This window comes from Sander lucioperca, chromosome 4 (genome assembly GCF_008315115.2).
Source record: "Sander lucioperca isolate FBNREF2018 chromosome 4, SLUC_FBN_1.2, whole genome shotgun sequence".
Lineage (NCBI taxonomy): Eukaryota > Metazoa > Chordata > Actinopteri > Perciformes > Percidae > Sander > Sander lucioperca.
Window position 1 is genome coordinate 10,008,489 of NC_050176.1, and position 26,608 is coordinate 10,035,096.

Genomic DNA, 26,608 nt, shown 5'->3' on the forward strand with positions numbered 1-26,608 from the left:
TCCTTAAAGAGTTCACGATGGAAATGTTCTTCTCATCAGGGACAAAACATGTCTGTGAATACATGATTTGTTGTGCACTCCAACTACATGCTGGCAATGATGAACTCTGCTGTGTATTTTGCAGCACTTAATTCAAATGAACAGCACAATGAGAAAAAGGACGGTTACCTGCTATGTAACCAGGAACTAGAGCTAATATGTTGCTGTCTGAAAATAAAACGGCTCCAGTAAAAATCACCGGAAAATGGTCTGCACTCTTGTTACGTTTTATTGGCTCAAGATGAAATGGGTCTGTATTTTTCTGCTGAAGGAAAATGGGTAAACTACAAGTTGCAGCGACTCAAAGGTTAATCTGACCCATTCTGTGCCATCCATGTTTCCTCGATGTCAACAACATGTTTAATTAGATAACCCATTTCATGTCATTTCATATCACTGCTTTGTTACTTTCTTGTCAGTGATGTGGGTGTTGTTCAACAAAAGGTAATTATGGGATGTAAACATTTGTAAAAACAGTAAGTAACTGAATGCTAAAGGCAAAAGAGGACCTGGAGTCACATGTGCAAGACTCTGAGTCTTTGTGCATCCAGTTCTTTTCTTCTGTCTAGTGTTTTCTGATATTTTAGTGCTTGACTTGTTTCGTTAGATAGTTACATTTTTGGGTTGATTTTTTGTTTAATAAATAAATAAAGCTCAAAAATATTTCTTTGTTCTGAAACTTTCATTGCATTTGGTTGGACACGTACACAGTGCAGTGTTTTCCCATAGAAAGACAACAGTGACACTCTGTGGCAAAATGGAAGAAATACACCAAGTCAGTTGGACTGTCCATCTCTTTCTATATTGCCCTCTTCAGACCAACAATAGTGTTGCACTTCTGTTAACTGTAATCAAAATTTAAAACCCATTTACTTTTAAAGGAACACACCGACTTATTATCACTATGCTTTTACTATCTAGTAATTGTTGACTCTATTACTCAAACTCCAGGCGAACTCTCTGCTCCTCACCACAGGGCTTCAGGTGCTGCTAGCAAATCACTCCGCCCAAGTAGCAGAAGTAGCAGTGCTTCGCCTTTCTGAGAATATAGTTCCAGTTTGTATACGGTTAGAAGATGGCTGTGTCTCATATGACCTTGTTATTTGTACACCCTGTGACTATACAAATCACAACATGTAAATAGGAACATGTTGGCGTTATTTTGTCACTTATTGGGAGCAGTAGGCTAGTTGGAACCGGTTTCCTCCAGGATCTGTGCTAGGCTTAGCTAGCGCTGGGGGCGTCAGACAGAGTTACAACACGCACGGAGATGAGAAGGGTATGTATCGACTTGTCTAGCTTATTCACAGTAACCCCCAGAGTTAAAGTCCCAATAAGTCGGCGTGTTCCTTTAATGACTTCTAGTTCTCTTCACAGAGTTCAATTTACTTTTCAGTATGCAGACAGCCTTTTAGTCACAGTATTCTGAACCTTGCAAAGTTGCATCAAATCATTCACTGTGTGGAAGTACAAAACGCTTGTCTGAAGTGGCAAGAAAGAGGTTGGTTAGAGGTTACACCCTCTAACCTTTAAATAATCTGCTGGAATAATTTTGTTATCCAAGGATGGCAAAGTCATAACCCGCCCTACTCTGCCTCTGATTGGCTAGTACTTAATGTTGCCTTCATTGGTTAGGTGTAGGCACGAGGAGTGATATTGGTTAGGGTAAGAATACCAGGATAAACCAATCAGAGGCAAAGTAGGGCCGGTTATGCCTGCATCATCCTAGGAAAAGAAATATATATATACTGTATATAGAAATTTTACAAACTCAAATCTAGTGTCCAGGTCACACTTGGAAGTCATGGCTTGCGATAACATCACCGTTAAGGCTGTATTTTGACACATTTTTAAATGCAGTTGAAAGATTAAAGCCAAGATATTGAGCAATAAACATACTGCCTTAACTATTTTGTATGGTATTCTATGATTTGATGCAGTTGAAAAAGCAGAAAATCTTTATAACTTACAGATGCTTATATTTACTCTCCGTAGGGGAATTATATTATATTGAGTTTATAGATTGTATAATTGTTCATGCTATTTTGTCCATACCTGTTTCACGTTTTGAAGCCAACCACACATCACAAAAAAGAGAAGATGACACATTTTTTAATGTCTGTGAACAAGGTTTTAAGTTTTTATTTAATCTCAGGCAGAAACATACATGATAATCCTTTATTGCTCAATGGCATTCCACTGTGGCTCATCCTCACATCTAAACCAACAATAAGTAGAACTGAAACAAGCATCACTTCACGTCTGGTTTTTGCTGTGCAACTAAATCAATAGCCATCAGTTGTGTGTGTGTATGTGTGTGTTGAGGAACGGTGATCTCTTTCCCGCAAATCTTCACATGATGCAACATTCAGACTTGTAGTCCACTTTCAAGTTTACACTGCTTATTATAAATACACATTTCTTCTTTTTTAGAACATATTCATTCAGAATTCTCTCCCTAGTAGTAGTTCCTGATAGTAATAGTATATATTCTGTAAGTTCTGGTTTTATGGCTGAAAGCTTAAGGTTTTGGCTATTGTATGAACGTTTACACGGTCATTCTTCATCGAAACAATGAGACAACAAAAAAAGAAAACCCTGCAAACCTGTAAATGAAATTTCCTGAATGCATACATATCATTTTTTTTCCATTACTGAGATTATTAACGGTTATATCGACATGGTAGTGAAAATACACTCAAATTTAGGAGTTATTGCCTTAATATTTTTTGCATGATACAGAAGAGGATAAAAGGGGCGGGTTGTACATATTCACACAACAAACATGTCTAGACAAATGGCATGCAAGACATAAGAAGGAGACACACTGAACAAGGGGTTTAGAAACCTTTTAAACACTACACTACATGAATGTTATTACACTTATGTGTAGGGGAGACAGACAATAGGTCTGACAGAGAATGTGTAACACTGTGTGCAAAAGGTTTTACATAAGTTTCAGACATGGTCGAACACAAAACAGTAGCTTTAGGAGCACACAGCAGTAGTCTTTAAATTTCCTTTTTAAAATATGGCTTATCAAGTTATCACGTATTTTTTTTTATTTTAGAGACAGACACACAGTTAGTATACTACTTTCATATAATATTTTCTGATTGTTTGCCCACATTGAGGCTCGTAATTATTCATTTATTTATGTACAAATTGAGTGAACAGCGTGGTGGACAGGGATATTATTTGTCAGTGCTGCGAGAGCTCTGCAGAGGAGATAAAAGGGAGTTTAAAACGTCTTAGACTAGAAGGATAAACCATCTAACGTTGTGTTTTTTGAGCCCCTCTGCTTGCTGTTAGTTCCATTAGTGTAACATAGCTAACGTTAACGTCAGTCAAGCTAACGTCCACCTGTTCGTCGGGTCAGCCTAGCTTAGTCTAATGGCTGCAGTCCACACTGCTGGTTCACATCTGATTCATTTCCCCACCATAAAACTTAGATTTGTCCAAAGTACAACAAAACACCACGCCAAATTAATCTTCATTTTATGTACTTGCAATGTCCATGTGTCATGTGGATGGAAAAAAACCTGATTTAAGCCAACCTTGTGAATGTAGTCTATGAACTAAGCTAGATAACGTTAGCATTAGCTAGCGAGCTAGCCTACTTCTTCAGCATGTCTTGCAGCGGGCCTGGCAGGTATTTCATCATTGTGTCCATGATGCTTTCCTCTTCCTCCTCGTCACCGCAGCCGGCCGGCACCAGCTTCTTGGGTCGAGTCAAGCTGCCCTCTGCAGCCTCCTCCACAGCAGCTGCAGCCTCAGCCTCGGCCTCCTCACGCTTTTTCAAGCCATACTGTTGGTCGTCGAACACAGAAATAGAAATATGTGGAAGTTAGAAGTGTGAAGGGTGCAAAGGAAATGCAGGTAATATAAAGGAAAAACACCATAATTACAGGATTTTACTCAACACAAATTTTAAGATTAGTGTTTTTCTTTGAAGCTGTCAGATATTTGGAAGTTATTTTTGTGTGTGTGTGTGTGTGTGTGTGTGTGTGTGTGTGTGTGTGTGTGTGTGTGCGTGTGCATGTGTGTGTGTGAGATAATGCATTTGCTTGGAAAACTGGCACTTGTGCATATATTAAGGTATGCTCCAAGTCGGATATATTGGCGGTTTCAGGAAAATCAGCCACTCAGATGGTGATGCAAGTTGGTAACTTGTAATTATGATAACTCCATTATATCATGAATGCAACATGTGCATGTACTTCTACTCATTCATCCTACAGAACATTGAGATTCACCCTTCCCATGGAGCCTTTTCCTGTTTTCGTGTTTTGAGCAGCTGCAAACCCTTCATCTTTATATTTATCTTGTTCCTGTCTGTGTCTTTGAGCAAAGCTTTGGAATATGTCACAAACAGAGTAGATGTCTTGGGTGCTGCTTTTGAGTGTTCACACTATGACAGTTCATGTCAAAACTCGCAATATGTATTTTGTTTGAAAGGCACGCAACAAAAATAACAATTGCTTTGAAAACTGTTGCCACCAAAACTGTTAATAAGAATGTCATTCACTTTCCCCGACAACTGGATGAAACAGCTCTACACCTGACACAATCTGCTGTCATCTGTCTCTAGTCTGAACATGTGTAAAAATACAGACTTCAGCTATAATATGGATGCATCTCGCAGTATCTGGTTGTGGAGGACGCTGACAAAAACCTTTCCGGTAACGAGCACTTTGGGATTTGTTCCTCCCCCTCTTTGTTCTCCTCCGGGAGAACTTAAGAAGAATAGAGGAGGTGAGGAGCCAGGGGAAGAGTGCCGCTTTTCATCCTGCTGATTCACAGTATTCCCCTTAGACCTGCCCCACCCACAGACTGCCTGTCTTTCACACTGCCTCTGCAATCAGGTGGTTACACTGCAGCCCTTACCATCACAGCAGCCCCACAGCCTCACATTTCTGGAGAGGGGAACTCAAAGCAAACATACTAACTGTAGACTAAAATACACATTATACTAATGCTGATTCAGAATGCAAAGACATTACTCTATATCGTGTTTTAGTAAGATTACAATGCATAAACATGCTAAACAAGAACATACCTGGACAATGGCTTCAGAATTAATACATACCACATTGCACATTTAATATCCTGTTGTTACAGTTGTTCCTAAAGCATTGGAACAGATTACTGAACAATAACTTATATAGCAGTTTGCATTTCTCTGATCCACCCACTTCTTATGTCTTAATAAAAAAAAAAATCTAATTTACTCGTATTAATCATGGCTCCTTTTCTCTGCTTTCCACTTCTCTCAGTTGTGTACAGCTCCTTCCTGATCCTCCACTGATCTATTTTGAAATTACATTAAAGCAAACAAAAATAGTCTGATGATAGTCTTTTTCAAACACAGGTCTGTTATTCAAAAAAAGGGTTTTGTTGTCATGCCGCCAAGATGAGAAGCCTTCAGAAGCTACTTAAACATGAAAAGACAGGATGGCATCCAAAAATCATCAAAATGTTTTACATCTGTGACACTATTTTACAGTGATTTTTGCTTTTGCTTGTCTGTTTTTTTTTGTGTTCACATTTCTGTAAAAAAACAACATTTTATTTGTATTGGTGGCTGTTTTCCTGACTATGAGACACTGACTGACTTTGTTCCTTGTGTTTGGTTATTGACAACTTATTACAATCACTCATTACGTTATTAGACAGCATATTGTCTGTTATTGTCATTATACCTTATCCCGGATGCCTTGCCTCATGCTTTCCCTCTCAGCCTCCATCTTGGCATATTTGGCCTTCCTCTCCTCCTCCTGCTGCCTCAGCGCCTCCTGTCGCTCCTCCTCTTTCTTGTCTGCGTCAGGGTCCTCCTCCTTCTCCTCCCCACCCAGCATCTTGCCCACATCAGGAGGACCTCCTGTAAAAGGGAGAGAGGAAAAAAAAATAGAAAAATATGAGACACAATGACAGCTCCAACAGGCCTCTAAAACTGAGATGTCAAACTACTACATTATTCTGTAAGATGGTACATAAACTTCTGGGAAATAGAGATGAATTTACAGACATCAGATGAAGCCATAAAAAGCTGCTGTTATGTTGTGCCAATATCCAATATTGTTTGATGTCAAGTTTAATAACTTTGTTCCGTATCTTTCCAAGGGGATTGTGAGATGTATTGTTTCCCGCAGGACTGTATTCTTGTCAGGGCGGAGAAGCCTTTTAAAATACCATTTAGACTGTCAGGGGACACTTGTTGTCTTTTACTGTTAGTTTATAGACAGGAAAACCCATGTCAAGCACATATTCCAAATGGCTGAACTCACTCAGTTGTCTCATTCGTAGTACAGAGAAAATCTGTGTTTTTATGTTTAGAAGTCTCATTGCTCTAATATTAACATATACTATGTTCTTTATTTGTATCAAACTACTACCTGTTACTTCAACAACACCAGTTCCCCGTGAATCATTTTTATAAAAATGTGTGTGTTGTATTATATATATATATATATATATTTCTTTTTTTTTTTTTTCAGTTTTAGTCATTTGGATGCATTGGTAGGACAATTACGCTTACATAATAATCATCATTAATAAAAGGTTAATTGATAGTTAATTAAACTTTAGTTATTAGTTATTTTACTGTTAACAATGGAATTATGATTTATTATGTTTACTTATTAGTAATGTTATAATTGATGTTATTGTATCATTAGTTTAGTGTAATATAAAATTAGTTAATACATTTAGATAGCTATTAAAACATCAGTGATTAGTAATTGTTTTGTAAACCATCTATGAACTATATTTATAAGTTGCAACTGATGGTTGTAATAATTAGTTAAGGATTAATAAGTGGTTTATAAAGCATAAGGTAACCTACATTTGGCCCCATTTTTCGGTGATCTATAAAAGAGATGACTTATGACTTAGAGATGATTATTTGTGCACTGATAATAGCTATCTAAATAATGTTTATAGATGCTTTACAAAGTATTCCTGCTTTATGTCTATATTGCGCTTATACCTTAAGTTTATTGTAAATTTGACACTTATACTCATTGTTACTTCAGAATCAGAATAAGAAAGAGCTTTATTGCCAAGTACGTTTTTTACACATACAAGGAATTTGTCATGGTGTTGTTGGTATATATATATATATATATTATATATAAATATAAGAAGGATAAAAAGAATATAAACAATATAAGTACAAACATATATACACAGTATATATTAATGAAGATAAAAATATAATGTAAAATAAAATAATAAAATACGTTAAACAGTAATAATTATCATACATTTAATCCTTTTGTACATCTGCTACCTTTTAGCTACTTAATTTTGCACAATCTGGAGACGGCAAAGCATTTTTTGCACATTGTGTTTGTACAGTTGCGAATGTGACAAATCAAATTTGAATTTGATGTTTAAACACAAATATTGGACTTAACATTTGTCGATGCCTCCCCCCCTGTTGACAGACTGATTGGAAACACTCCATGCTGGGTACAAGCCCAGTGTCCCCTCCACTAGTGCCATAGCCAAGTTTTAATGACTATGAGAAATATTGACCGTCATGAGTCTGCATTCCCCCGTGCGGCTCAACTCCACCCCTCCTGGAAAGTGTTGACTTGCAACCACCAGGTTTTATTTCACATTTTATGTATTCCTTTCAGTTAAAATGTGTTTTCTGGCTATTTTATTTCCATACAAGATCTAAATGCTCTTTCAAAGACCTCTCTACAATGAATATAATTCTGATTACAATAACACACAAAGTACACATGGTGACGAATTAAATTGAAATAAAGAGATTGTTATTTATCATTTCATTCTTTAATCGTTAAACCCCCTACATTTTCACAAGCAATACATGACCTTGGTGTCCCCAATGGTAGTTACAGTCCCAATGGTTCCCTAACTGGAGAAAAAAGGATGTGAGAAAATAAACAGTAGGAATATGAGCTTTGCCTATTACATTACACAACAAGGCAGAGTCCTGGAATATGTCTTACGCAAGCCTTCTTACTGTCGCTGTAGGAGTTGTAAATCCCATAAAATAATGTCTTGCGATACCAAAGCATGAAAATGCTGAGCTTCAACGGAACAGAAAAGGAAAAGATGAGGAGAAAAGCCAAAGGTCTGAAGGATGTGGACAAAGGAAAGAGCAGATAAGTAGTGAGGGGGAGGAGGAGGAGGAGGAGGAGGAGAAGGCAAAAAAAAGAGAAGACTTAATAAGGACAAGGGAGAAAAGGAGTCAGTATACTGCTGAATGTAGTGACAAAACAAGACATATTTAGGAAAAACAAGGAGAGCATATGGAGCGGGAGAGAATCTGTCAGAAACTGTTGAGTCCAATTATGAGCTGTTCCAGTTAGTGGGATTACCCAGCAGTTTCTGTGGGACCAGAACGAGAGGGATGTTGTGTGACAGTTGAAAAGATGAAGGGAGGGAAGGTAGGGGGGGAAAGAGTGATGAAGAAAGAGAAGAAATAAAGGGAAAGTTAAGTCAGAAGGAGGAGGAAGAGGAAAAGGTTGAGAGGCAGGCAAAGGGCATCTGAGGAAAGAAAGAAAGACAGAGTACTCCTTTAGTCTGCAGCTGCCCCCGGGATCATTCGTTTTGACTCATCAGCATAAAGCAAAAAACAAACTGCAGCAAAATGTGGAGGGATACAAGACAGGAGAGACAGAGGGGAGGATAAAGTGGAAAGGGATGAGTGCAAGACCAATGAAGGAGAAAAGGGAAGGGTAGAAAAAGAAAAACATCAGGAAACCTGCAGGCTATGAAAAGTGAATGACGTTTATTTTAGGAGCTCTCTGAGAAAGCTCCTAAAATAAACGTATGAACGAATGAACCAACTCCTAATAATGGCGTAATGGTAGTAGATGGAAACGCGCATTAACTTGCATTTTCTTTTGATAACCTTCTGGAAATTTGGTTAAAATGTATTCTACATTAACGCAAATATATAGTTGAAAATGAAGATATTTGATTGGCTGTCCATCTACATAGACAGAGAATTAATTATTTAATTAGTTATTGGATTAATGGAAAAAATGGGGGCACCGTTGTGAGACATTTCAGTTGGACTTTAATATAACATGCACAATCCATATGGGCACCAACCAAAGAACTTGGACAGCATGATAGTCATGGCTGCAGAGACCAAGAAGATGGTCCCCAACAGAGACTTCAAATGTATCAACGATCAGTGCTGTTTACACCACTGTACAGACCACATTGTTTAATGCACAGGTGTTCTCTGGGAGTTGCAGAACACACGTCAGCAATGAAGGCTCGGCACCTAGACCTCGGCTAGACCTATCTCCACAGCGCTGCAAACAGCATTTGATGAACAGCACAGAAAAGCTGACATAGCAATATCTGCCCGACTATGATGCACATCTTCTCTTGAGGGATGCATAGAGCTAAAGAGTACTTACAGTGAGTGTCCCTATATGAACATGTGGATATAAATAATTGGTTAGTTCCATTTTAGGCTCTCATGCATCTTGTGTGATTGAGCAGTTCCTTCTTATGTTTGTTTGAATGTGCATATTACAGTATGTGTATGTATGTGCATGTCCATGTATAAGCATGTGTGGCTGCACACTATCTGGTGTGACTATACATGATTTACAATACAAATGGTATTTGAGATATCACAGTTAAAGTGTTACTCTGAACTTCTCGCCATACATACATATACTTTATAGAGTCTGTTTCATCTTAATTGCGTTGCTAGGAAACAGCTTGGATCCAAGTTTATTTCCTGTCAGCTGCTGATATACGCAAACACTGCAACAGGGATTTAAATTGGACCAATTAAGAATCAGTGTTTGTAGCTGAGAAACGATATTCATTGATACACTCTTCCTTTGACTTATGATTCAGTCAGCAAAACAACGAGAGTGCACATACTGTATAAAATTAAACTTAATGTTTACATGCATCTATCCTCAGAAATGTCAATATATCTCAGAATATCCCAGATGTATCCAGATCTCACAGAGCCAGTGTAAGCGCTTATCTGACTGCAAACAGGACTCAGGATCAGTTTATGATCTGGGAACCTGAGTATCTTCAATACAGTCCATGTAAACACCGCTATTGAATTCTATAAGTGGAGCAATGACTCACAACCAGCTAAGCCTCATTGTCAAAAGATTCCCTTCTCATGCACAGCCCAGAAAAAAAGCCCTCCACTGCCTCTTCTAACTATAACTGTGCCAAACCAAAACAAACCTGGTCTTGTTTCACCAAATGTTATTAGCACATTCAGATCATCTTTGCTAAAATGTAAAAAAAAAAAAAAAAAGATCCTATCCTGAGAGACAAAGCCCTGAGTTATATTGAGCTATGATCCCAGCTCATGCTTTGTGAGCCCATTTAGAGATACAGCAGGGTCCTTTCAAACCAGAATAATTCTATTAAGCTCTCAGGCATCCCATAAGCTGTGTCGAGCTATATTTTTGATAAAAGTGTCTCTACTACTTTATCCCTGCATACTCCATGAGGTTGTAGTAGTCGTCGGAAGGACATTCAATATATAAGCTAATAAAAGCCTGTAATGGAAAGCTGACAGTTCAGCCTTTAGTCTCTTTTCACCATTTTTGTATAATGCACATTATATTAGATGAGTAAACATCAGCAAAGACAAAGAGGCACTTTGTAGAGAAATTCTATTCTACCATAACGCCCATAAAAAGCCAGTTGGCACGTATATTTGTATGGAATTTGACTTATAGACTAAATAAAATGCGATGTTTAGGTGTTGACTCAGAGGTCTGTACTGGTTATTCCACACATGAACACCACATGATAATGCCTGTCAAACATACTGATCATCTCCAAGATAATATCAGCTGATCCCTGTGTTAAGGACTTTTGTCTTCCTTGCCAAATTCGGCTTTTTGAGACGTTTTCCTGTGGCAACAATCTCCATCCAACTTTGCCATTTGAGGTAAAGTTATACCGTGATTCTTTTCTCAATACATGGATACTGCTTAGATAAAAATGTGTCATCTCTCAATCCTTTCCTTCTGAAAGTTCTTTGCTAAATCTTTGTTAAATCCAAAGTCATGAGGGAAAGAAGGAAAGAAGACTAACCTTAGCTAACTCTCCCAGTGCTTAAACCTTTGACAGCATCAGATAACAGCACTTATCTACGCTTTTCCCACTCCAGGTTCTCAAGGCAAATCCCCTCTTTAAATCCAAAGCGTGGTGGGAAAGTGGATAAGTGTAAAGATCTAGTTTTGGCCTTCAGGACAGACATAATTGTCTCAACACAGCTCATTAAACAGCAGAAGAAATGTGTAAGGGTGACAAATCGGTAAGGCAGAGAAAGTGTGGTCACTGTTGTTTCGCTGTATAATTGGTGGAAGTTATGCTTTGGGTCAGTTTAAATTTCCCTCAGGTGGAGCAGCTTTGCACAATGAATCAGGCAGGACAAAGTGAGGCAGCTTTATTTTGCACTGGGACTTAAGTTAACAAATGAAAGTTTACCCTCTTGAGCCACAGTTTGATAAATATATGTTTTTTTAAGTGAAAGTGTATTTGTTGTGCCAGATTTAATTTGCAACAAAATTGAATCTCTGAGTTTTAAGAGTATGTTACAATTATGTTTTTACACATTCAAGAAACCTAATTAGATTTGATAAGAGATTTCAAAGGATTTGAATCCAACCCTACTACAGTTCTTGTTGTGACCAGATAAACAAAGCATTATCATCTGCATACTGCAGCTCCATTAAGGATGTGGTGGAAAGTTTGGTGTTGGATTTGAGACTGAAATGACGAACGACGAAATTTGAATACCAGGCGTCGCAAATAATATGTCACCAGCTGTAATCAAAATGACTAACCGGGTGGGAGCAATGTTGCATCCCTGTTTACACAATAAAAGGTTGGGATTCACCACTGCTACTGCTGCTGCTGACATGTGGTCATGACGATAATGAAGATGATTACTGTGATGTGAGTGTTTAGCAGATACCAAAAGTAATAACACGTTTTTGGCTTTCAGAGCAGGTGCAAGACATTTATATATGTTTAAAAAAAATGTTTATATAAAGGGAAAAGACAACTGCATGTTTCTAATACAAACAGCCTTTTCTCTCTCTTTCAGTCTCTCTCACTATTCGTGACTTGGATGGTTGAATGCATTATTTATAAGATGTGGCCATACTGTCAAACACATGTGCGTAGACACACACACTTTGCACTGTAGGATGAGCTCAAGGTCAATTTGATTAACTGAATTTGATTTGCTTGAGTAACGCACAAACGGAAGATGGGGATGTGTGTGTGTGTGTGTGTGTGTGTGTGTGTGTGTGTGTGTGTGTGTCAGCCTGCCTGGTGTCAGCGGTGAAGACCTGATTTTCTTAGCCAGTCATATTAGAGTGCTACTAAATGTGATTATCTGTACTTTGTGGAGACGAGGTGAGGGAAGAACATCTCAAGGTGTCTTCTGTTTTCATTTCACCTCAAATCACAAAGTTGTGTCACACTTAACCACTGAAAATGTCACTCATTAGTGGAAAACTGATCTACTTGCTGACACATTGTTAGGTTTAAAAAAATATATAAATAATTATTAAAAAAGGTGAAAGGTTTTGACAGCACATGGGAGCTGTAGTAGTTGAGTTCAAGACAAAAAAACTGGATTATACTCTTGTTAAAATGGTGGGAAGTTTAGATTTTATTAGCAGGAACAGTTATACAGCTGGATGCTGTGTTTTTTTGGCAAATGTTTCTGAAACAGGAGTAAATAGTTTTTGTTGGGGACTATTTTCAGCTCTGGATTAATACACATTTGATGCACTACTGAGTATAGCAGCAGGACAGTATGTGTGGGATTGACTCAGAGTAAATGAGTCCGTGTTCATGTAATGAAGGAGTATATCGCCTAAAAGTGTGGCATATAACAATAGTTTTTGGACAGCAATTGAGGTCTGTGGGACAGAGTAAGGAGGAGTAAGCTATATAGAGGCTTTGGATAAACAGGTTTATACAATCAGCCTTATTGGTCTTGTCAAACACATCCACTGCACTCAAAAACTACAATTTGGTGGGTCAGCTGCCTTTCAATATCATGTCAAAGTAGCGTTAGCTTGTTTGCTAATTTTTGTATGTAAACCATGCTAGGCAGTTATTGATAAATAATGCAAAAAATTGGGCATGAGGGGGTCTACTCTAGTTCAAATGTCTTTTCTGCAGGTTGCAGCAGTGACAAGCTTTTCAAAAATGCTTTTTACAAGCACATCATTTTTGCATCGTTTTGCAAAACAAAACAAAAAAACAAAATATTTTGGATCTTTTTCACGGCAGACATGTTGACATGTCATAGTAGGAAAAGCACAGGTGTATTCAAAACCATGAATGATGGCTGCATTCCACTTAGGAGAGGCCCTGGTATTGTGCATGCTGACTCACTGAAATAGTTTACTGGGACACTTGATGAAATTGAGCCATCGTTAAGATTATCAATTTCAGCTGTGCTTTTCCTACTATGACAAGTCAAAATGTCTGCTGTGAAAAAGGTCCATTGCCTAAAAGCTTTAGTCAGGACAAGGCCACTCACTGCCATTAGCTTTTAAGGTATCCACAGTACAGTAACAAGCCAAGTTTCTTATCCAGAGAGCACAGACATTTTAGCACTTCTGGTGTCAGCCTAGAGACAATGAGTCAATGATCCTATCTGATTCTTCATTTAACTGTCCAAAATGAAAACTGTCTCCCCTCCTTATTCAAGTCAAGTACATGTTACTTAACATGTAGCCCAAAACAAAAAGTACAAATTTGCCTTAAAGTGCTCATATTGTGCTTTTTGGCTTTTCCCCTTTCCTTTATTGTGTTCTATATCTTTTTGTGCACTTTATAGGTTTACAAAGTGAAAAAGCCCAAAGTCCACCCCAAAAGGACTTACCATCTTCCAGAGAAAACATTGTTCACAAACAGCTCTATTGTAGTCCAGCCTTTACTGCCGTGACAAACGTGCGTCACTTTGTAACACACGTTATAATGCTCGCCTAGCTACTAGCATGGCACAACCTCCTGCTCTGCAACTGAAAAGCTAGCAGTACTTACTGCGCATGTGCGACTCCCAACAAAGATGGTACAGAAGTGAGATGCCTCACTCTGTAGCTAAAACAGAGAGCTCAACACACAGGGTGAAAAGGGGAACAAATATTATGAACCTGAAAATGAGCATAATATGAGCACTTTAAAGTGCTTTTACAACCTGTATCCTTACACTCATGATATGGATAAGAAATTCTAGAAAGAATCCTGCTTACAGTAAATAGCTTAATCAAAGAAGCTTCATACATCGCTTTTAAACATCATCAAATTATTGTCTAATTCAATGTTACATTTTAGTACAACTACCATGAACAAAAAATAATTGGTAGTTTTCATCTCACACAAATGAAACTGTTGGTTAAAATGGTTAACATTAAAATCATAATTCCTTTAAACTCCATTGCACCTCACATTGCAATAGATTCATCTTTGGTGCTGTAAATCAATCCAACAGATATCTTACAAAAAAGGACAAAGTACATAAATATAAACGTCTGTGTAAAGGCAAGCAGAGCCTGCTATTAAACTTACAGTTATGCCTCGAAATTCATCTGTTACTGATTTATTGATGTACATTTAATAGCTAATGTTTGCCAGACTCTCTTTATTCCTGTAGAATCAGAATGAGCTTTAATAGCCAAGTAAGTGAACACACAGGGAATTTGACTCCGGCTTTTTGTGCTCTCAATGAACATACACCAAAATAGACATATGTCTAAAAACAAGGACAACAAAGCTGAACAAGGTAAACATAAACATTTGACTACTATGTACAGATATGAGTTTATTATTATTGTTATTATTATTATTATTATTGTAGCAGATTCCAATTTGGCAGACCACACATTTCACAATTGACATCATTGAGACATGAAAAGTTAAATATTTCTTTTTGTTGGAATTAAACCTTACCATTCACTTATTGGCTGTGTAGCGCTGACTTTTCTGCTGATATAGTCAAGGTTTAACTGCTGCCTGAGGCCTTCAGAGTTTGACGGAGCTCCACACCTTGGGGCTAATGTCTACCTCACTTAACAGCCCCCTATTCTGTCAAACTTCCGCTTTTAGGAGTTTTAGAAAGTGCCGAGTCAGCGCTGCAGCTCTCAGGAGCAGAAGCAATCAATGCACAAGTAAGAATTTATGATAAGGTGCAAAAGCTGTGTGAGGGTCTGTTTCATGGCTCCCAAATAACAACACTGCTGGATTGATAATCCCAATTGTAAAATGAAGCAGCACGTAATCACCTTTGTTTATAGGCTGAGGATTTTAAAGCTAATTTAACAGCTTTCATAGATATGGTGGCGACTTACAAAATGTAACATAGGGAGCCAAAGGTGGAGCACTTTTTAATTTCAAAATTAGTTCATCGACAAGTTAAGTCAATTATTTAGTGGTTACATATGAGAGGTATAAGCTGCATCAGCTGTAATAAGTCTGGATCCCTCTGTTCTTGTGGGCTGGATGGGTCTTATTACAAAGGGCCTGTTTGTGAGATATTATTATATATTATATTATTATTACTGTGCCTGTTGTTCATAAGGTTAAACTGTTCATGGAGATGGCAAGGTGTGCCATTATTTCTTATGATATTCTTAACACTGATGTTAAGAAGTGAATACAATGTTCCATTATGAAGCATGCACTGAAAGGTTCTCCACATTTTTGGCTCATGTAGTCTACTCTGCACACAAGATATGTAATACTTACACTGACTTAAAACACATCCATGTACACTGACCTATTGTAAAATTGGCTATGCAAGAAGACAATCCATGAAAGCTCATGTTATCTCTATCGTTTGGTATGTGTGGATTAAGAATATAAAATAGGCACGACTATCTTTCTGTCTTCCACACTGCTGCCTTAAGCTCAGCAAGCCTTATAGGTCACTAGTAAGTTTAAACTTTGCTTTTCATTTCTGATCCTTAGGTATACAATAAGACCATTGAGTCCAATATGCTGTTTATTAAGTGTAAGTTGACATAAGTTTTTATTGTCTCTTATACAACTGACCACATCCCTCATAAACTTTATTAAGAAGTTCATAGTGACAAGTTTTACCATCCAAATTTGTACCAGAATTGCGTGTAATCAAGTAGCCCATTTCGGTTAATGAGTTTACAGTGAAACAGCAAAGACTAAAGCTCTCGTAAAAACAGCAGCCAGGTATATAACTTCCAAAGAATTATTGACTAAAACTTTAATTTTCACAAGTTTTAGATTAAACTTCTTGTTGTGTTGTCAACACAACAGTAATCGGTGGTCCCATGCATTGGGAAAAAGACAATTTGCAAAGACTTTGTATAAGATAATGCAGCAGGAATATGGAGCTAGCATGGCTGCTGCAGAAAAGAACATCCAACAAACATCTGAGCTGTGTCTCTATGCAGCTCTGGATATGAGAGTCAGTTAGAATCAGTTAAACATCACTCTGTTTTCTACCAAGTATCTGCAACCCAAAGAAGCCTTGGAGGATTAGTTAATGCACTGGCAGCATCATCTCTTCACAGAGACTCATCCACGCACTCATCATCACTTAACATACTCTGCAAAACACTCAGTGACGGTCTCGCAAATCCATATCCAAACAGAAGCAGAACAATCACAGGATGGAAAAGAGCAAGGTGACAACAGGCCATACGATCCGAGCCCTCGTAGTTTCAGAGTGACAAAACATGGTTTGATTTATTCAGGTTCTAATCTCTCAAGAAGGTTGTATAAATAATTCCAATAAAGTTGTTGGAAGCGAGGTTCATTTTCAAAATCAGTTTTTTAACAAGACAGGAGACACACATGCAGTACTGTTTATAGTACATCACGTGTCTACATAAGCAGACATGTTCACACATGGTTAAGCTTTAGAATCTAGAGCCACACTGACGATTCCGTGAGGCTATATATGCACGGCACTGCTTTGAGCCAAATGCTTATGCCCACTAGGCAATTTGTTAATTATAAACTTTAAAAAAAACATTTATTTTTCCAAGCATGGTTTTATTGATGAAAAAATTGCTGCTGGACTATTCTATATTATATATTATTACGCCAGGCAAGATAAAGACACAGATGAAAAAATTGCTGCTGGACAATTCTCCATCGTACCGTATGCCCACCCATCCACCCCAACCTCTTCCCTATGCAGCCAGCTATGATCCTATACAGCAGCAGTCAATGACAGCAAAAAAACCATGGAAATCATACGAAATACAGTGCTTAACTTTTTGCAGCTTTTCGAACATATGGTTCATAAGAACAGGCTGCAGAATGTATGGTGTAGCCAGACCTTAATCCAGCAATGACACAGCGCAATCGAGCTAGGTCTGGCAATGCGAGACTACATCCCCCTTCAAATTGCTACTGCTAACGCCAGTATGCTAACATGCTCACAATGACTAAGCTCACTTACTGATGTTTAGTGGGTATATTGTTTACCATATTAACCATCTTAGTTTAGTGTGTTAACATGCTAACATTTGCTAATCAACAGTAATGTTGATGGGAATGTCATTAGTTTTGTAGAAATTTTGCCCTGATAAAGGCTCTAGATGAAATATCAAGGGTTCACCAAAGTTATTATAATTTATGCTGAGGGAGACATGACTGTGGGTACCAAATTTTACAGAAATCCATCCAAATGTTATTGAGATATTTCACTCAAAACCAAAAATGTCAACCTCATGAGGAAAAGTCAAGGGGTCTCCAAAGTTAGTAGGATCCATCCTCTGGGGAACGTGAATGTCTGTGCAAAGATTTCGTGACAGTTAATATGATGTCGGTGGGCCGACCAACCAACAATGCCATCCCTAGAGCTACGCTGTTTATTAGCGTGGCTGATAAAAATGGTGGTATCTCTATTTGCAAGTTAGAAGTAGGGGAACCATATTAATCCTTAATTTCTTTGCCTTATTTGATAGATGACAGTGAAGCCAGACAGGAAATGTGGAAAGGAAGAGTCAGAAAGAAACAAGCGTGCCCAGCCAGAATCAAACCGAGGATGTTTCATTGTACGCAGATTAGACCACTAAACCAGCCACACCCAATAATGCAGCTTAATTGATGAAAAAGAAAATCACTAATATTGATGCATTGACTAACTGGCACCGACCGTCAGATTGATAGCCAAGCTTATTGATTAGCTGGCTAATTGGTTTATTTCATTATCTGATTCCCCCCCCTTCACAGGCAGCTTCAAAGTCCAGTGCACTGTCAGCATTTTTGCAGACATAGTGGAAAGAGGTCACCGTGTCCCCGTCAGTAAACATAGACCAGAACCAAAGACAGCTTGCACTGACAGCAGAATAATCACCCTGATAGGCATACATATTGATTATTATACAGACACTCCCACACACTATCAAACTTTCTCTTTTTTGCACCCTTTCTCAGTATCTTATCTTTCTCACACACAGAAAAATCTATACCCTAAAGTAGGCCTGTGCAGTCTCCATAATTCATCTCGCCTGGAGATGCAGTACACACACACTTTGTCCTATACAATATCTATAAAACATCTCTCCAGCCCAGGCAGGGTACAGACGCACACACAGGCAAACACCCACACTGTCAAATCTATTCCCAAAGTCCGCAGGCAGAGAGCAGCCCGACCTCTGCGGAGTAAAAAACAGCATCCAATGCAATGCAGTTGACTTAAGAATTCATAGCGCAGACACGAGGCACAGCAGCTATGCAGAACGAGGCAGTGCCGGCATCCTCTGCATCCCAATGAGGAGCAGGGGCTCAACTCTACATCCCAACTGTAACTGCCTAACACCTCTGTAACATTGACAACAACAGCTCAGTATTCTGCATGACTGACCAGTATGTGTGCGACTGCTGCATTACAACGACTGGTGCCACTTTCCTGCCTTTCCCCTTGAAGCCCTAGCTGACAAGGAGGATGAATTACAGGGCCGTAAGGAGGACTAATTAGGGGGCAAATAATAGCTAAGATAATATTCTAAAGGATAATACCTGAAGGCTTTAAAGGACAAAAGTCTTGTGAAAAGAATGTTAGTCATAGTTCTTGGCAAAATAGCACTTCTCTATTTCTCTTGCCTGAAAAGACGCCAACAGTTGGCTTGAAAAGCATAGAATGCCTGGTTATTAAAGTCACGTAAAAATCTCAACTCTAATTTTGTTTTTTAAATTCCACTGAGTATACCTAAACATGTATGAAGATCAAGCCAAAAATAAGGCTACTGCTGGTTACATTTTGGACATGTTTCACTTGACAGATACATCATTAGTATCTGACTTGACCTACTACTGCAGCAATTGTCCCATTTTTCTGAAGCATTCCTAACCTCGTTTCCCGAGACTTGATACACTTTTAGGGAATCACTGGTCGAAAAAAAACACTGTTTCTACAATAGCCAAAATGCAAAGCATGAACAGGTTTTTATAATTGTAATCATGTCATTCAAGATTAACTTTATTGTCATTAATACTATTCACAAGGCAAGTGCACAGCAGAATATGGTTACAGTATAACAGTCTGGCGTTGTGAAGGACTTGACCAATAGGATGTCATGTCCTGCCCTGAAAGTTTTTTAAAAGATGGATGCAGATAGAAAGAAAAAAAAGAAAGAAAGAAAGAGGGAATGCGTAGCTTTGAAATCAGGAGATTGGTGCAGGATGGATTATCTCAGCCCAGTATCCCCATAACTACCAGGCAGGTACTAGTACAGTACTGCTACTATTGCTGCTGACCAACCTTTTAAATCCTTTACACTGCAGTGCTGTTAAATCAAACTCCAGCCAGGCAGACTACTCACCTCCCATCGCAGCTTTCATTACAAAATTCATGATGAAGCAGTTCTGTGTTCTCTTCCTTCAGTGGTCACGTAATCGGGGACAGACCTGCAGCCAGGGACAAAATACACAAGCTATGACTGCATGAATACCACTGTTAGGACATATAGTTTTACTCCCCTGGTTTTCATAAGTGTTTGATGGGATGGGGGAGGATGATGATGATGAGGCTCGATGCGAACAAGAAATGACCTCCAGAAGGAGATCCCTGTTTGGCAAAGGACGAAGACGCTCTTCCCCTTTTACAATAATCACAATATCTTCATATACATTAGATCACTTTAACTCCTGATAAGTATGAATTTACATCTTAAACAGCCTCAAAATGTGAACAACTCGAAGGAACAAAAAGGGTGATTAAACTGGGTTAAGATGGCTTTACCCTCCAATACAACACTGTGTCCTGAGTTTCGTCGAGGCACCTGCGCCCTCAATTTACAACCAACACTTCATCTTGTGTGGATTTATGCTTACGCTGCCTGGCCTCTTGTCATGGAAATAACTCCCAGAATTAAATAAATAAATTAAAAAAAGCAGAGGCAGAGGTCAGAGATGAGCAAGTAGGCATGGTTTATGTCAGTACATGGGCCTTGGAGAACATCACTGCAAGGGCATTACATGACAGAGACAAGAATGACTGCTTCAAGGTCTTACACTTCTCATTCCTGAGTTTTTATTTGGCATTATGGTATTTTATTCCCTATCATATGACCCGATAGTACTTGTCTTGGGATTTAAAGTGAATCATAGTCATTTCATAATAACCTTACATGAAAACTGCTATGTTTCTATAATAATTGCTGCTGGGACTTTGTGTCCAAGGTAGCTACTCAGCTGTGAGTTTACAGACCGTAGGTGCTTTATGGTCATTTTAGCTCAAGACCGACTTTAAGGTGACCTTTTGTACTTTTTTTTTTTTTTTTTTTACAATCTTTTTTACGACATAACCCCACGGGTAGTTCTGCTGCATTTTACAGCATCCCTCTGCCATTGCTGCACAGCAGACTAGCAGGGGGAAAATCCTCCTGAAAAACTTGCGGCACTCATTATTCTATCACTGCTTCGTCCTCTAGTCATTTTCATTCGCCCCAAAGTCGAATCTGCACTAGCTGGGCGACCTGAAATCATTTCCTGGTTTCCTTCTTCTTCATCACTCTCTGCAGCAGCGCAGCAGCATCAGTTTTCCCCTCACATGAACCCATTCAGTATTCACTCACAGCCCGTGGTGCTGTGCAGCATTTAGGCACAATTACAGTAACGTACAGTACGTAGCCTACTCCCTGTTAAATTACTGCACCCACAAGCTTAGATATCCCATAGAAGCCAACACGTTACATGCACATCGTGAAAGCATCAGCATCTTTTACCCCGCGCACAAACCTATCACCATCCGGTCCCGTACAGTAAAAGCTACACACACACGCACATCCCTTGTCTTTGGTTGTTCGGGCTTCGTTTACCTTGTTTTGAGCCTTATCCAAGTATTTTTCCCTCCAAAAATAAAAGCTTCGTCGTAGTGTTATAACCAGCCTCCTTTTCTGCTTCAGCGGGGAGAAAGAAAACACAAGTTGTGCGTCCTAAAGGGGGGGTTGTGTGTTTCGCTGTGCGGCTCTCAGTTTGCAGACATGCCGGTTGTGTCAGTCAGGCTGCAGCAGCGGAGGAAGAAGAGAGTATATTCCTGCAGGACGAGATGAGAGCATGCAGAGGGAGAGAGGGCGAGGGAGGGAGGGAGGGAGGGAGCACATAAATGTACTCTCTCCCAAGTGAAGGATCCATTTTATTTTCACAATCTCAACAGAAAAGAAACATTAAAAAGCACATCAGAGGTGTAACTCGTGCAAATGCTTGGAATCATAACCGAAGACAACATGTAAGATTAACATCCAATCTGCGTTATCATAAGATTTGCCTTCATGTCCCCACAGTTCTTAATTTATTAGTTCTCGGTTCATTAAGCATGCATTGAAGGTTCAAGGTTGCTTTGTCTAATAAAAGAGAAATGTATCTTGGAGAACATTAATATTGTTGCATAGAGAACAGACATATCACAAAAAGGCACTTAATAAATAAAAAAAACACACTTGCAAACACTGCACTTGACATAAAATACCCACTAGACAAAATATGTATTGTTAAAATGACATGTTACAAAGGTTTACAGCAGCATATATAATTATAGCAAAATGTTAGTCAAAAGTTGCATATTTACACATCCAGCATACAGAGTCTTGCTTCTGGCCACCGGACAAACATAAGTCCAATAACTCTCCTTTTAGCTCTGTTTTTGGTCTCCACCAACTCCTAAGGGAGTATATCCGGCTCTTTAGCTACTAAATGCTCCACTGTGTTCAACTGTGTCTGTCTGCTGTTTGGTGCTGAGCAGGTAGCGTGGGTTTATCAGAGCTTTTTTTGCTGATCTGCCTGCTGCTGCTGCTGGAAAAAAGGTTGATGAGAGCAATAAGACTGAATGAAAACAGTGAAGTTGCAGACTGTAAGACCAAAACAATGAGCTGAAAGATGCTTATACATTTTGTCGAGTTTAGAGGAGCTGCAGGGACGAGTGATGAAACTCTGTTTGTCCTTACAGGTATCTTTCACATTACACAGTCGTTTGATCAATTGTTAATATAAAAATATTACTTAGAGCAGTTTTAACAAGTGATTGGCAGTTGGCGTGCTTTGTATTTTAGTGTTTGCTACAAGTATTTTCATTCATTAATTTGTTACTTTATTTTGTTCCACTTTTAGATTCAGTTCATATACTTACATTACAAGGATACATGGATAATTATGTCAGTCAGGGAATGGCATTAAGTAAAAAATAGCTCACTGATAGATCAGTATCTTTATTCTCAAATCTTCTTTCTAACAATCAAATGTGACGACAAGGCACTAAAATAGTTATAATAATAAAAGGTTTGAAGACAAGTGTTTAAGCATCTGACAGGTAAAATCAGGTCCTTAAGATATTTGTAACCTTTATATTTCATTTTCCACTGGCAGACCATGGATCTACTGTGGAGTCATGTCAGCTAAACAGTCTCTTGAAAATATTTTCTTGGCAAGCTGGAAAAAAACTCTGCAGCAGCATATAATTTACAGTAGATGTTCTCTGTTCTTTCCTCTAAACGGATGCATCACCGGCTTTTAAAAAAAAAAATCTTTACGTCTTTAGGGTTTTATTTTCACAGTTTTGCCGATCATTCCTATGAGTCATATTACCATATAGTGAATTGTTGGGAAACATGGTTAAACTGGTGGTTGTTGTGTGGTCATCTGATAGCTTGTGTTCCTTACCCTACTGATCGATGTTACTACTATCTCCAGATCGGCAATTCACTTGATGAATAAAATGCTTTCATAACCAATTATGATGATGAAAAAACTTAAACTAAAATGTTTGAAATGAATCGTTAAAGCTTGATTAACTGATTATTTGACCTCTAGGGGGACAAAATATTCCTGAACAACCTCACACCAAGACAATCCTGATATGCTATGGAGGTAGCATATCAGAGGTGTTAAAGGTTACTTATTGTAAAAAAGTGAGATTTCCATGTCTTTTTTGATTATAAAGCAGGTCGAGGTGCTATATAAATGCTGTGAAAGTATCAAAACATTCAATCCACTGAGACATGCACAAAGCCTGTGTTCAGAAACTATATATGGCTTTAATAATAATAATAATAATAATAATAATAATAATAATACATTTTATTTAAAGGCGCCTTTCTTGGCATTCAAGGACACCATACAGTCATACATAAGACATTTAAAAACAGCAAAAAATAAAGAATAAAACAACAAAATCAACAACAGAAAGAGGCAGAGCAACTTACATTAAGTGGAATAGGTAGTTTTAAACAGATGTGTTTTGAGTTGCAATTTGAAATGGGGGAATTAATTGATGTTTCTAAGTTGGGGTGGTAATGAATTCCAGAGACAAGCAGTTAGGACTTCCAATACGGTTGTGACATCACAACTAGGTAAAAAGTGCTGCTGCTGTTACAGTCATTCCCTGGCTGCATTGATGCATATATGCGGAAGACCCGGAAATGCTGACCAATCAGAGCAGACTGAATCTTTTTGGAAGGGGGACTTAAAGAGACAGGCGCTAAAACAGAGCGTTTCAGAAAGAGGGTTAATACAGGTGTATTCAGACAGACATATGAGAAAAAAATTATGTTCTTTGAACATTAAAGCATGTAAACATGTTCTAGTAGAAAATCAAAATACAAGTATGAACCTGAAAATGAGCATAGTATGGGACCTTTAAAGCTAATGATATGGTGTTATAGTATCATGCAAATGTTACACATCCAGCAGAAACAGAGCAACAAAGCAGACAGAGGACAAATATAAAGGACAAAGAATGTGATATCACTTTAACCTAACCTTGTTTCTGAGGCTGGACTAAGCCATCATCAGCTCTAAAATAAGCCTTTTCTGCCCCTGAAAGTTCTTCTGTCCTTGCAATTTCCCCCCATAGTAACATCGCCACCCTTTCCACACACGGTGAGGCAGACAGGCGCAGAGCACGAAGAGGACCAAGGGGAGCTTAAACTGCTGTATCTCCCATCAATTAAAGAAGACAGGAGGCTGTGTCCAGTTAACACACTCTGCCACAAGCATCCATCACCTTGTTTATAGCCTAGAAACGCTGGGAAAGAACAGCAGAGTGCATGCTCACACACACACACACACACACACACACACACACACACACACACACACACACACACACACACACTGCTGTTTTTGTCCTCTGACTGTTCACCAATACTACAGTATAGTGTGGGTTATTTTTTCATGTGCCTATGATTTATAGCCTCTTGGTCTTGTGGTAAGAAGTTGGCAATTTTTGTTCTTGACCCATACCCATGGTACTATTGTTTCAAGGCTGAGTATGCCCAAACAATATTTTCCTTTAACTGTGTGTCTTCACATCTTTCTCTACAGGTATCCCATACAGACAACAATATACCACGACATCATGCACAATGTACTTCAATTCGTGACCACCCCATAAAGCTTTTAAATAAGCTTGTTGAGTTTTCCAAATCTGCGTCATTGTAAACTATTTTGAGTTTAACAGCATTTCACATTGGACTTCTGTAGCACCCTGTACTGTTCTGTCTCTTTATGAAACGTGATATGTTATTCTTGTTCGTTGAGTCTTGTCAGTCTCACAACAGGAGTTCAAATGTCCACATGTCAGCATGTGGTCTGTGTCCAGGTAATGAGTCACCATAAATATGTGCCAAAACAGAAAAAAAAGTTTCCAATCTATGCCTCAGCTACTGAGATGATAACACAGTGACTACACTAAATACACTGATGCTGTGGCAGCCTATGAAACACACGAATGTTGACAATGAATGCCATTTGAAAACTGCATTAGCATTTTATTCCAAAATATGTATGGCAGAGCTCCACAGGGACTGTGTGCCATTCAAAAAAGGGCAAATTAACATAGCAACGCTGTCACATGAAAACACAGCTGTAATGTTGCTCTTCAAAAATCCACTGAGTCATTTTGAATATTTTGAGGTGCACACATATTCCATAACATATTTGAAAATTATGATTTACAGAAAGGATGAAGGTTTTAGAGCTGGAAATATTTAGCCAAGAGCAACACACGTATGAAAACAGAATGGTGGTCAGCAGTGTACCAGAAGTACACGAAGTAGATAGCATAGAGAAAGCACCAGTGATGTAATAGTAAATATAAAGGTGGATGGACTATGACCCACATGTAATGATCATTGTACCCTTTACTTTGGTCTTAAATTACGACATTACCACTCATGTGCAAAACCTCTTTTTTCATGTCCTGTCTTCCTCCCCTCTCTATGTGCACATGGCTATTGTGGAAATACTTAGGCTGCATCTGATCTGCTGAAGCTGTTGCCCTGGGACAAAGTGGAGCTGATATTGAAATACAGCACTGCACTGGATGCTGAACGTCTGCCTCTCTGCACAGCTGCAGTCAAAAGAAAGGTGGATTATGTCTCAGGACAGCAATGTAATGCCGCTGTGCCATTTCTCGAGGCAGGATGTAGTAAAAAAGCAACGATTTAGGTGTCTGCATCAGAAGATCCTCAGTGAATGGCCTTTTGAAATCCTTTCATGATCTTTTTGAATGCATTCATTCAAAGTTACCTGCCATTAGCAACATAACATCAGACCTATTTTCTGGATGGGTACTTCTGTGTGCTTATGTTGTCAGTAATATTTCAGCTAATATTAGTTTTTTTTTTTTTAAATCTTATTTTCCCACTAACACAGGATAAAAGGAGTATGAAATGTGTGGTTCAGTAGCACTCACTTCTGTACATCAAGGCATTGCGGACAAAGAGCCAGCTGCCTCACCTCATGGCCCCTAAACCACCTCTTATTCATGAAGTATCGACTATAAAGACATGCCGTAGGATATATAAGGACTCTGTATCAAATCTCATTCATTGTCATATTATATGCAAGCCAGCAGAATGTCAGCTAAATGCCATGGGGACACAGTCACTTTGAAGCTTTGGATTGTCTAAAGTACACTGATGGAACCCAAGAAATATTATTCAAAGGATGAATCATGCATGCAGTGACAACCAAAAATGTTTTGGGATGACGCAGTGGGCATAGCAGTAACTGTGTTACTGTAACATGGAACCTGTTTGAACAAGAGCCCAGTCAGAATAAAAATATGTTG

General features: G+C 38.6%; 1 protein-coding gene across 1 annotated transcript; it reads right to left on the reverse strand.

The window, feature by feature from the left end:
- Positions 1 to 2,147: 2,147 nt before the first annotated feature.
- cplx2l (complexin 2, like) lies at positions 2,148 to 21,596 on the reverse strand. Its single transcript, XM_031289397.2, has 4 exons — positions 21,360 to 21,596; positions 19,863 to 19,947; positions 5,742 to 5,920; positions 2,148 to 3,847 (listed from the first exon to the last, which is right to left on the reverse strand). The coding sequence occupies exons 2-4, from the start codon at positions 19,891 to 19,893 to the stop codon at positions 3,656 to 3,658; spliced, it is 402 nt and encodes a 133-aa protein (XP_031145257.1). The 5' UTR covers positions 19,894 to 19,947; positions 21,360 to 21,596; the 3' UTR covers positions 2,148 to 3,655.
- Between the last annotated feature and the right edge of the window lie 5,012 nt (positions 21,597 to 26,608).